The sequence below is a fragment of the Muntiacus reevesi genome, chromosome 4 (genome assembly GCF_963930625.1).
Source record: "Muntiacus reevesi chromosome 4, mMunRee1.1, whole genome shotgun sequence".
Lineage (NCBI taxonomy): Eukaryota > Metazoa > Chordata > Mammalia > Artiodactyla > Cervidae > Muntiacus > Muntiacus reevesi.
In genome coordinates, this window is record NC_089252.1 from 66,168,421 (window position 1) to 66,181,978 (window position 13,558).

At 44.6% G+C, this 13,558-nt stretch overlaps 1 protein-coding gene across 1 annotated transcript in view; it reads right to left on the reverse strand.

The window, feature by feature from the left end:
* OSBPL10 (oxysterol binding protein like 10) overlaps positions 1-13,558 on the reverse strand; it is a 311,518-nt gene that overhangs the window by 72,355 nt on the left and 225,605 nt on the right. Inside the window, exon 5 of the mRNA XM_065932925.1 lies at positions 9,081-9,291. Within this exon, the coding sequence (XP_065788997.1) occupies positions 9,081-9,291 (211 nt within the window). The remainder of the gene's footprint in view (positions 1-9,080; positions 9,292-13,558) is intronic.

Here is a 13,558-nt window from a genome sequence, read left to right on the forward strand (position 1 = left end):
TCCATACGTTGCTCATCTTCCAATGGCCCAAAACACTGAGGGAGCCCAAATGTCCTCAGAAGAGTGCCCCTGGGGGAAACGAGTGTGACCACTACGCCATCAAGTTCCCCCTCAACCAGCAAGTCAGCCATGAAGGTAACAGCAGACACAACATACCCGGTGTTCACTGTGGATGTCAAGGCCAGCACCACCAGATTAAACAGCTGTGAAGGCCTTCTATGACATCAACACGGCCAAGGTCAACACCCTGATCAGGCCCGATGGAGGGAAGAAGGCCTATGTCCAGCTGGCTCCTGACCATGATGCTTTGGATGTTGCCAATGAAACTGGGATCATCTAAACTGAGTGCAGCTGGCTAACTCTAAAAGCTTCCACTGTTTTTTTGTTTTTAAAGGACTCCTTTTTAGAGTCCTGTTTAGAGTCCTTTTTAAAGGACTCTACAGTGCTTGAGAAAAAAAAACAGTATCCTGAGAAGGATACTCAGAAGGCTGAGAGGAACAACACATCTCTGAAATTTACTCTAATGGTAAGGTATCAGAGAAAACATCAGAAGAGGTGTAACCCTGAAACAATACAAAATAAAGTAACCACTATGGAACAAGAACGCAGAGCCAGGAGAAGACAACAGTCTGAGGTGAAGAAAGAGATGGAGGCAGGAAGGACTTATTATGAGGAAATGAAGCCAACATTAGCAGAATTAAGGTTAATACTGAAACAAGGGAAAACAGGATCAACACTGTAGAAAGTCAAGTAAGTACTGTGTCAAGATGAAGTTCTATTAGTGAGCAGCTGCCAAGGGCACAAGGGTCAGCAATGGGACAGAAGATTCAGGACTTCCATGGTGGTCCAGAGATTAAGTAGCCATCTACCAATGTAGGGGTCATGTGTTCGATCCCTAGTCCAGGAAGATCCCACATGCCATGGAGCACCTAAGACCATGCCCCGCAACGACTGAGTCAGCGCTCTAGAGCCCATACTCTGCAACAGGAGAAGCTGCCACAATGAGAAGCCCGCAAACCACAACTAGAGACTGGCCCCCACTCACTGCAACCAGACAAAGCCCGTACACAGCGATGAAGACCTAGTGCAGACAAAAACAAATAATAATAATAACAAAAGTTTTTAAAGACAGAAGATACACGGCAGAGACCTTTAAGTTAAAAGAGATCGGTGGAACAAATGGAACAAAAACAGTAAACAATAACAGAAGTAAAGAAACACACAGCCGGAGCTGAAGAGTGGGTTGAGGGTCCCGTGAAAACAGCCCACCACAGTCCAGCAAAACCAATGGGAAAAGATTCATATCTAGAGAGCTTTCCATATTTTCTTAGGGTTTTTTTCTTACTGAAATGTCAAACACACACAAAAATAGAATAGTTTAATGAATGCCTGGCTCATTACTTTTGGCAACACTTTTTAATTAACAAAAAAAATCAAGAGGAAAAATTTTCCAATCATTTAGGCAGAACAGTTAGACTTGCCTTAAAGGGGTAAAAAAAAAAAAAAAATCAAGTTAGTCTTGGCTTTTGCTACAACACTAAATGCCAAAAGACGACAGATGAAGAGAAGAATGTAAATGAATATCTACATAGTTCCCTGTGGGTGCAGGGCTGGAAAGATAATGCTTGTCTTCAGACAAATTATCTTTCCTCTGCTGAAAAGAGTCAGCATTTGTTGAGCTCTTGCTAGGTGCCAAGGACTACTATACAAAAAATTTCTTTTTAAAATTATTATTTAATATTTATTTATTTGGCTGGGCCAGGTCTTAGTTGTGGCACGCAGGATCTTCTTCTTCTTCCTTTTGTATTTGCAGCATCTTTAGTTGTGGCATGCAAACTCCCGGTTGCAGCATACTGAATCTAGTTCCCCAATCAGGGATCACACCTGGGCCCCCACACTTAAAGTGAAGAGTCTTAACCACTGGGCCACCAGGCAAGTCCCTATCATATGAAATTTTTGTGCGTTAGCTCATCTAATTCTAATGACGACCCATGAGGTAAGTCCTAGGACTTACCTCTTGACAGATAAACAAAAAGGCAGGCAGAGCCAGTAAGCGTCAGGGGTAAATGGCAGATGAACACCCAGGCCACCTGTCCCCAGAGCCCAGACTCTCAAACTCTACGCTCTGTGCCTTCCGAGCGCCACTGCAGGGACTCAGAAAATATATCACTTTCTGGGAAAAAAATGACTTGAGGTCATATCCCACCACATGAAGAAAAGCAGCAGGATAAAGAACTCAAGAATGGAGAAGCTGTGGAAAAGGAGAGACAGTGAGCAATGAACCCAGCTGAACACAAGGCTGAGCAGGGCTGGGACTCAGGGCAGGGAAAAAGGCACTTGCCTCTGGGTAAAATTTAAAGAGGCACCAAGACACTCGTTAATCAAGATAAATGGCATGTTCATGCAATACTGTTTAAATCAAAATTAGTGTCAAAACAAAAAAATGTCTTAAAGGACTCAGTCTCAGTTGCCTCACCCAGTCAAGTCCTATCTTTTAAGATTTTGATATTTTGTTCATCCCAGATTTTTTTGCATTAATTTTGGTTTCAAGATATTGCATTAAAACATCATTTATCTTAATGACTTTGGTACCGTTAAATTTGTGCTCACAGTAGTGTTCCACCCATCACACCCCATCCCAGCCCTGGAACTGAATTTAAATACTTCTTGAAAACATGATAACATCACTGACTGTTAAGTCAAAATTCTTTTAAAGAGATCTAATCATTATTATACATTATTAAGCATTAAATTAATATTAAAATATTGATAATATCTCCCACATTACATTTTAATCAAACATTGGGAAGTCTACTAAGAAAAGAAGGAAATTAAAGTATTCTGAGTCTTCATCACCGTATAGTGCGCCATTCTTGATTTTGACAATTAGAATAATACAAGTCAATGAATCCTTACGAAGACTGCAATGAATCCACTACTGTAATTTATATACATATTTTCCCCCAAAACGCTAAAGAAAAGGAAACACAACCTGTGTGGCAAAATGAGAGGAAACAAGAAAAGCAGCACAGAAATAAAGAAACAAAAAGCGTAATGGAGACCAAGAAAAACAAGCAGCACTGTAAGGGAAAAAAATAAATAACTGGACTGCATTATGTGTCTGAAAGATAAATTCTCAAGACTGTCATAAAACAAAACACAAGTCTCAACTAGATTTCATTAATCCAAAGACATACCAATTTTCACATTTTAACATCTCTGAAATCGGAGTTCATCTTATGCTCAATGATGTGTCGTAGTTTCACTGGCAGCTTTTTCTTAGTGGCACGAAGGCTCACGGTGTGTTTCACTAAGGATGTGTTGGACAGGTGAGAAAACATGCCTCACCTATAGAAAGTGACTCAGAAGGTCTATGATAGACAGACAATCAGAGACATACCAGAAGGACAAATGCAAAGAAAACCAGGATCTAACACGACCACGTGGCTGCTGACCGTAGCCTACTGGCTGTATGTCAATTGCCTTTCACTTCCTAGTCCGCCCTAAAGCTCCTGAGTGGCAGACCGTCGGAGATGATCCAATGGGAGACAGGAGGAAGGCAGTGGGTCAGGTGTTCACCAGTTTGCAAACCAGTGCTGGCACCAGGTTTTGACGCATGCCTGCAGCTCCTCATACAACACACCTTAGTAGACACAAGAACCCCAAGAAAAAGGGGGAAAAAAACCTTTCTGGTTCTCTTAACCAACCAGAAGCAGAAGGAAAGCTACAGAAGATTTAACCACGGGCTTAAAGCCTTGACTGTGGGGCTGTCTGACTCTGCCCTTGGCCTCAGCTTACCCCTTGCTGGAGCGTTGGAGGCAGCGCTGGAGGCCAGCGATGGGGTGTCTCTGCCCACAGAGGCCAGTGACAGGGGAGGCAGTGGAAGGCCTCCACTCTTCCTGAAACACAGTGAACTCCCGTCTCCTAGGTGCAGTCAGTCTGAGAGGGCTTCCCCAAATGAGTAAGGCTGACATTTACAAATGTGGGGAAAACATAGGGTGTATTTATGATGAAATGCTGGTATGACAGGATCTGATGGCTTTCTTTATGGAGGAAGTGTCAATCAATCTGTTTTGACTACTGTAAAAAAGTAAATAAATAAAACTACCCATCTGAAATATTCTGCAATGGTAGTGTTTCCCAATATGCTGCTTACTGAAGGAATCATCATATTTTTTGTGGGGTTTTTTTTTTTCCCATTTATTTTTTATTAGTTGGAGGCTAATTACTTTACAATATTATAGTGGTTTTTGTCATACACTGACATGAATCAGCCATGGATTTACATGTATTCCCCATCCCAATCCCCTCTCCCACCTACCTCTCCACCCGATTCCTCTGGGTCTTCCCAGTGCACATTTTTATCTTGACTTTTAATCACAAAATAAGGGAAGGTGACTTAAATAGGATGCACTGCCAACAGAAGCACTGGGTGTCAGGAAAGAAGGATAGATAGAGGTTGAGAAAAGATAGACATTGTAGGGACAGAGGAAAAAAGGGGTCTGAGTGGGGAAAAGGGATGAAAGTTGAGAATCTGAAGATGTTTCTGGGGAAAAATGAAGCAGAGCAGAAGGAAGAAGTCAACAAGTGGGAAAAGCCCAGAAAAGTCCCTACAATAGTCTTACCAGGACTTTCCTGATGGTCCAGTGGTTAAGACTCCATGCTTCCAATACAGGAGAACTGAGTCCAATCCCTGATGAGGGAACTGGATCCCACATGCTGAGTATATGGCCAAAAGAAAAAAAAAAAGTCTCCTCTATTTGACCCTTTTGGCCAAACCCCAAAACAGCAGGAACCAATGCAACTGGCTTATTAACTGACAATCCCTATAAATCTTAAAAGAGAATGAAAAAGTTACTGGAAAGGCAAGTTAAGAAATGCATATTAAATTCTGTTCCGGTTCCCCTCTCTTCAGTTATATGTGTCTTGGTCTCTGGCCCTGATTCATGTCCAAGGGCATGAACATCATCCCTGGGGATTCCTCTGCCACCCCTCACTCCAGCAGCTCAATCTCCAATGTTCTCTCCCAGCGTGTCCCGCACCCACCATAACGTGGGAGCCAGCTCTCACAGTGCACTAGAACGTGGTCTGATGACAGGTGTCTGTGCTGCCTCTGAATCTTGTTCCCTGGGTCAGGTGAGGAACGCCCCAGAAGCACAGGCAGCAGACTGCTCTGCCCCGGCAGACCACTTTAAGGTCTGGAATCCCCCTCCAGCACAGACTCCCAAGCAGCCCAGCCGTCTCCAGCTCTGGTGCAGCCCTGACTTATCACACCACAGAAAATCAGAGACACATATCTGGACTCGGGAAACCAGATGCCCACATGCCCCATCCCATCAAGCATCTGCCTTCATCAAAACGCTGGAGAAGATTCAGTCACCAGGACAGAGGAGAACCGGGGAACATAAGCCTGGACCAAGAAGCCAAGTTCCTTTATAAATTTTAGCTACAAACCCCTCCATAAACAGAAGTTAGATGAAGCATTTCAGCCCTGAATTATCTCAGAGGTAACATCGGAGACAGGACCCGAGCCTGAAATGTGTAGGTGGGTACAGATGAGAGCTCAAGTAATTCTCCAGCTTGTTCCAGTCGCTCTGTTTGAAATGAAATTGAGGTCAGGGAGCAACATCTGCAGACAAAGGCTCTAGAGCTGCCAAGTTCCCCAGTAGATGCAACGAGAAGCTACAGAAGATGCTGGGAGATCACAGATTAGGTTTTGATTCCGAAGAGGGGCAGAAAGAAAAAAAAAAAATCAGTGCAGGAGGGATCAGAAAGCAAAGAGACTTCAAGAACAGTGCCCACAGATATAAGCTGTGCTGAGCGATTGGTGCCCCACCCACCCATCCCCTGCCCCTTGAAACTCTAGAGCAAGGGTCCCCAACTTCTGAGCCACAGACTGGTACCTCCTGTCAGATCAGTGGTGGCATTAGATTAGAAATAAAGTGAGCAATAAATGAATTCACTTGAATCACCTGGAAACCATCCCCCAGCTTCTGGTTCATGGAAACAGTGTCTTTCACAAAGCCGGTTCCCAGTGCCCAAAAGGCTAGGGACCGCTGCTCTGGAGGAAAGCCTGATAGAGGTTCACTTTAATGAGATTTTGATTTCCATCAACCCAGTCTGGCACTCCTTGGATATAACCATTAAGTTTTTATCAGCAGGAGTCAGGCTGCTCCACCCCCCATCAACCCCAAGAGCCCTGAGGTTCTTAACAAATGCATTTTGAGATGACACTCCTGGGGTCACTAGGCTCTTCCATTCCATTAGCTTGAGATTCTGGAATTCTGTTTTAACTGCAGGCAACTATGATGCTTTGGATGAGGATGTAATTCCACCTTTTTTCCCCCAAATGTGCGGCACAGATTTAAAAGACATGTGCAGAAATGTTTTAAAATCCAAAGGGCTGTGTTATATGGAATATAACTTTGGAAAGGGTTAGGAAGACAAGGAAACATAATAACCTTTATGATGCTTAATGCTCTATTCTCCAATCTTCAGCCAAGTTCCCCAGTAAAAACGGCTAAAAGGAAGGGTGGGTGGACAACAGAGTCAGGTCCAGGAAGGGACAGGATGACCACTCCCCGCAGAAGGCAGCAAGGTGGGTGCAGCAGTGTCCAGACATTGCGTGGTCTTCCGCCTCCCCCACAAATAGTCCCCATTTCAACCTCTCACCACATCTGACATTCTACCTCAAGCTTTGTCCCTCCAGCCCTTAAAAACCCCAGAGAAAGAATGAAAATCTGGAACAAAAATTAGAAATTTACTAGAAAGTCACCTGAAGAAAAAGGTAAGGCATGAATTTCAGGCACAAGAAAATGGTTCAAGTTTCTTATCCACTCCTTCTTGGAATGAGCCCACTTGTCCGCAGAGCCTAGAAGCAGGTTCTGGTGCAAGAAGAATTCTAGGAACTTTTGAGAAGCAGCCAGTCTAATGCTGAGGTGTGCCCAACGCCTAAAGCAGTCACTGAGGCTCCATCCAGATCAGGAAAAGTCAGGGAGTCTCATTTTTCAATGAGACTTCTCAAGTAGAGAAGAAAAAAGCAAGGAAAAAAGCACATGGAGTGCCTTCACACTGTACCTGGACACACACGCCTCTCCCAAGCCCAGATCAGGCACCTGAATGTTTTTTCTTTTGTTACAGAAGACACTGGTAGAGTCATAGGCAAAATTCAGAAAAGTCAGGACTTCCCTGGTGGTCAGTGGTTAAGAATCTGCCTGCCAACGCAGGGGACATGGGTTCGATCCTTGGTCAGGGGAGGTGACAATGCTATGGGGCAACTAAGTCCATGCAACACATCTACTGAGCCCACACTCCACAGAGTTCAAGAGCTACAACTGCTGAAGCCTGTGTGCCCTAGAGCCTGTTCTCCACAACAAAAGAAGCCCCCGCAATGAGAAGCCCGTGCAACTGCAGCTAGAGAGTAACCCCTGCTCATCACTAGAGAAGACCCACATGCAGCAACGAAGACACAGCCAGGCCAAAAACATAAACAAATACCATTTTTTAAAAAATTTAGTAAGGTCTGCAAATTAGGAAGAGGATTGTATTTATGTTAATTTCTCGATTTGGACCATTGTACTGTTATTACAGAGAAGAGTGCCCTTTTTTTAAGGAAATTCACACTGAGGTATAGAAAAGTAAAGATACATATCGTCGGCAACTTACTCTATAGTGGCTAGAATATTATAATGGGCTTATACATACAGAAAAGATGGAGCAAACATCATAATAGCATTTGGAGAATTTGGAGATCGATGAGAATTTTTCATACTATTTTTGTAACTTTTTTTAGAAGTCTCAAACTATTTCCCAAACAATAAAGAAAAAGATATAAGTACCTGCCCTGAGAAAATTAAGATGTGAGCAGGACAGTGTCAGAGAATTACGGTGTGACCAGCCCCAGTCTGGGGAATCCAGAGTCTACTGGGTGGTTCCTTCTGGTTTGAACAAAGGACCTCAGGCAGCTGCCACAGAGGGCAGAGCCCACCCCTGGACTTTGCTCTGGGATACCAGGGTGAGGTCATTTACCTCGGGCAGGTCATTTACCTGCTCTGAGCCTCAGCTCAGCTCACCCACATGGTGGGCATAACGATACCTACTTCATGAAGATTTCATAAAGCGGGTAACAAAAGGTAGACACTGACAGAATCAGAGCTGAGTAATGACGGTGGATACTACAGAAAAAACTCAAGTCCCCCTCCCCTACAGCTGACTCTGGGAAACCAACATCACCCTTTAACCCTGGTGACAGGGGCGGGTAGTGGGGACCTGGAGGAAATGTGAAATACAGACCATTCGTCATAACCTGGCCTGGCTTCCCATCACCTGAACTGCCTCATTCTTCATTAATTAATAGAACCCTGGGCAACAAAGCTCAGTGAGGCGTCAGTGCATCTCTTCTAATACTTTATAATTCCCTATGACATGACCCATCTCAAGCCATTTTCACCTTTATCATTTAATTTAATCTTCCCTAATATCCTTCTATCTGCTTATCGATGAAACCTTCCTTCAAAAGGAGTGGAGCCTCTGCAGGGAGTTGATTATTATCTCAAACTTCTTGATAAACAACTAGAAATGCTTCTGTTATGTATCTCAGAGAAAATCTGACGCTGGGCCCTGAGGAGACAGGAAAGAGGAGGGCATGGTGGCCCCGGGCAGAGAGCAGGAGGCACGGTGGCTGTTCATCATGGGAGGAGGTGGGGATACACACCACAGGCACAGTTAGAAATAGCGGACCAGATGCTGCAGAGCAATAGATCTTGCAAACACAACATTGAGTGCAAAATTCACAAAACAGAAGGCAACAGAGAACTGAATGCTAGCAAGTCTCAAAGGAGTTCCATAGTATTCATGAAAATGTTAAATTGTTGATAGGAGGACGCATTGCTAATGGGTGAAATGAAAAAAATAGAGACAGCCCACGCGAGGTTGAGAAGGGGTAAACACAGAAGCGCTTAGATAAAAGGCAAGATGGATAGATTTAAAGGAAGAAGGTCACCGCAGACAGACATGCACATGCGCACAGCAGACAACGCACACTCGCAGACCGGCGCGGGCCGCCGCTGGGGAGGTCTTACCCGAGGCTCCCGGCCTGTGGCTGGACTGGCCGGCGTGGTGCAGGCTCTGCTGGAGCAGGCTCAGGCACTCCCCGAGGCAGCTGAGGGTGGCCGCAGAGGTAGCTTTCAGGAGCAGTAAGTCCTGGTCCAAGGCAGTGAGGGGACCAGACCCCGGGAGAGACTCGATGGCGTGCACCAGGTTCTTCTGCTGTCCCTCCACCTGGGTCATCATCTGCGGAAAAGGGAGGCAGCGAGGAGGTGAGAGTCAGAAGGCCTCACTTCCACCATCCGGGAGCCAGAGCTTAAACCATGGGAGTGGATCAAAGTGGGGTGCAACTGTTTACAATAGCTAGGACATGGAAGCAACCTAGATGTCCATCGTCAGATGAATGGATAAGAAAGCTGTGGTACATATACACAAAGGAATATTACTCAGCCATTAAAATGAATACATTTGAATCAGTTCTAAATGAGGTGGATGAAACTGGAGCCTATTATACAGAGTGAAGTAAATCAGAAAGAAAAACACCAATACAGTATATTAATGCATATATATGGAATTTAGAAAGATGGTAACAATGACTTTATATGCGAGACAACAAAAGAGACACAGATGTAAAGAACAGATTTTTGGACTCTGTGGGAGAAGGCGAGGGTGGGATGATTTGAGAGAATAGCATTGAAACCTGCAATTTATCATATGTGAAACAGATCGCCAGTCCAGGTTCGATGCATGAGACAGGGTGCTTGGGGCTGGTGCACTGGGAAGACCCTGAGGGATGGGGTGGGGAGGGAGGTGGGAGGGGGATTCAGGATGGGGAACACATGTACACCCGTGGTCGATTCATGTCAAAGTACGGCAAAAACCACTACAATATTGTAAAGTAATTAGCCTCCAATTAAAATAAATTAATTAATTATAAGAAAAAAAAAAGTGTGGTGCAAGACAGCATCGCCACCCAGACTACGGGCGGCGTGAAGGTGCAGTCTGAGGATGCTTGGCGCACATCCGTCCTGGGATGCCACAGGCCTGGGATGAAATCCATCCAGGTTCATCTACCCAAAGACACCTGGCCTTTGCAGCTCTGCACACAGGAGAATTTTAGAACTTCAGACCTGAAGGGGACCATCAGGCCATCCGGGTGTATCTTTTACAGGTCTCTGAAAGGTAAAAATAAACACACTAAAAGTGTGTTTTGTGATCAACTTTAAGGTCCTTGGACCACAGGAAGGTTATCCGAGACAATGGGCACCCCTGGCTTTGTCTCAGAACAAGGTTAATTCCTTGCTTTTCTTCTGTCTCCTGTCCGTCCCTAATTCCTTGGTGGTCCCCCTTGAAGTTCAGGAAATAAAAGTGAAATCTGGGGCTAGCATTTGTGGGGGTGAGGCCACACACAGCAAAACCAGTGCTGACCCACTCTGCCCCTAAAATGCTAGGAGAGCCCTCAGCTTCCTTAACACCATGTGTAGGGAGCCAAGAGGAGGAGAAAAACCAGGAGTTCGAGAGCCAGCCCTGCTCTACTGCTAACGCTGTGACAAACCAGTAACCTCATGGTGGCCTGGCTTCAATTCAAAAGCTACAGACATGCAGTGTTTCCTTGGACAAATCAAGGAGAAAGGAATTTGAGAACTAGAAAAGGACTTGACTGGTGATCTTGTGAAGTGCATCCTCCTCCAGTTTTTATACCTTATCTTGCTAAACAAGATGATGAGCATAAATTGCATGGCCAACAAATAAGCAGCTGAGCTGATACGTGGAGGAGCAAAAGCAGTCCACCCAAGGTCACAGGTCAGCATTAGAGGCAGGAACCAACTCCTGCTCCCTGGACTCTTTCCCTGTTCTTTAAGCATCTCCCACAAAAGCCATCCTTAATTTGAAGCAGTTGCTCCTGCTCTGTCACCATTATCCCCAGGAGGACCCTTGTGACCATCACAATACCACCAGCTGGAGAGAAGCAATACCTCTGCAAGGACCGCTGGACCCAGACACAAAACCCATCCCATACTTGGACTTCTCTATTTTCCTTTGAAGACAAATATTTTCTATTTCCTATCACTCTGCATAGTCAACGGCTTAAAAATAAACAGCATGCCCATTGCAATCCTACCTAACCAAAATTGGTGCCATTACGTCAAAAAGATTTTTTTTAATAGTAACATTAAACATATTACATGCCCATCCTCTGGCCATGTAAGTTATTTTCTGCTGATTACAGAGGTTATAGCTAGCCATTCTGGCTCCTAAAACAGTACCTGAGGCATTATAGGGGCTCAGTAAGAATTCATTTCTTCTTCAGGTCTTTGCTGAAGGGCTGTCTTCTTGGGAAAGCTTCCTGCCCCACATAATTTAAAATCATCTGTACTAGCATGAAAGCAGGAACCATTCTATCTGTGTGATTCACTGATGGATCCCAAGCAACTATCTGTTGAATGAATGAATGAACCCCCAGGGTCCCTTTCTTTTCATTGAGGTGCAAAAGAATCCATTTATGACACAGAGTCTACAGGAATCATTACAGTCAGTTAGGACAGCATGGCTGAAGATTCAGGAAAAATAATGCCTCTGTTATCAGTTTAAGTTTGCCAAGAAAATGGTTAAATTTAACATTAAAAAGACAAAATGTTTACATATTCATTGACAGTCAACTCTATGGAGAACTGCTAACGTTTAGAGAGAAGTTGACTTTGAGCTACTTGTAGTCAGCATTTCTGTAAATTCCTACCATAATATCTTGTCTCAGAAAAATGATGTGTTGAAAGAGAAGAAGAAAAATATAACAACAGAATGTAAATCATATGTTCTTGACTATTACAGATGATGCCATATGCTTAAGAGGAAAGGTAAATAAAATGAAGCCATTAACTACGGAATTCACTCATTTTTTAGTTTTTATTTTATCTTGGGATATAACTGATTTACAATATTGTGTTCGTTTTAGGTGTACTGCAAAATGATCCACTTATGAATCTACACATACATCCATTTGTTTTCAGATTCTTTTCCCATATAGGTCACCACAGAACACTGCATAGGGTTCCCGGTGCTATACGGTAGGTCCTTGGGGATTATCTATTTTCAATATAGTAGTTGGAATATACTCATTTTTAAATCAACAAAAAGAGCTATATTCCAATTATATAGCATAGGATAAATAATTATTTCACAAGCATAAAATATGATGCAAATCTCAGGTAAAAAAAAAAGACACAAAATTGGGATCCCCTCCCCCCGGTGGTTCAGTGATTAAGAATCCAATTGCCAATGCAGGGGACGCTGGTTCAATCCCTGGTCAGACAGGACTAAGATCCTACAGGCTGTGGAGCTGCTGAGCTCAGGCTCCACAACTACTGAGTCCTCACTCGAGACCCTGTGAGCCGCAGCTATGGAGCCTGAGCATCTCGAGCTGGTGCTCTGCATCAAGAGAAACCACCGAAATGAGAAGCCTGCACAACGCAACTAGAGAGTATCCCTCTCGCTGCAACTAGAGAAAGCCCATGTGCAGTAACGAAAACCCGGTACAGCTAAAAATCAATGAACACAAAGCTGACTCCCCGAGTCTCCTACCCTATTACAACAGAGGCATGCACCCAGAGATGGGTGGCACATACCTGCTCCCTGGAAAATATCTGACAGTGTTTACTGAGAGCCTGTTGCCAGCGCCAGAGACAGCATGGCCACCCAGAGGGGACACCGGAACTGGCGGTGGGTGGATTTGTCAGTTACAGTGACTGCAGAACAGCTGGTGCTGAGTGGGAGGGGGCAGGCGTGCCACATGCCCCACAAGCCTGGGCGCAGTCCCACTCAAGTACTTTCCTGCTCAAAAATGCCAATAGCGCCCCCCTGAGTCACCCTGCGCTGAAGACAGGCCAGTGACCAGGCACTGGATGGATTTCAGCATCCTTCTTGGTAAACGAAGCACTGAAAGGAAAATGATCCCAGCACGGTGCTTGACATGTTAAGCAGACGCCTAGTGATTCATTTTCTCTCCCTTTTCCATGTGATGTGAAACAGAACTTTGGTCTTTACTGACACAACTGATGCCAACCTTCACTTTCTTTTAGCATCGTCAGGCTCCGAAACAAACTGAATGAACTCTGCAAGCAACGCAGGACTGGCAGCCTCACGCAGATGTATTATGGTTATTGCTGCCCAAACATTTCTCAGACTGGGAGGTCCTCCCATCAGACTCGGGAAGAACAAGTTTTAAGCGTTTCCATATGTGATTTTAATGAAGGGCGCATATGAGAAGATGTCACAAAGCTGAATGCGACACCAAGTCTCTAAGCAGCTCACTCTGTCCTGCAAGGTCCCCACAAGCTCAACACAAGAACGAAGCATGGCTAGTGACGGCCACCAGCCTTGGAACAGCCTGAGCCACTAATTACATGTATTTCAAATCTGGTTTCTGAACGCTTCTTTATTTTATTCTTTGGCCACTCCATGAGGCATGCAGGATCTTATTCCCCAACCAGCGATCAAGCCAGTGCCCCTGTATTGG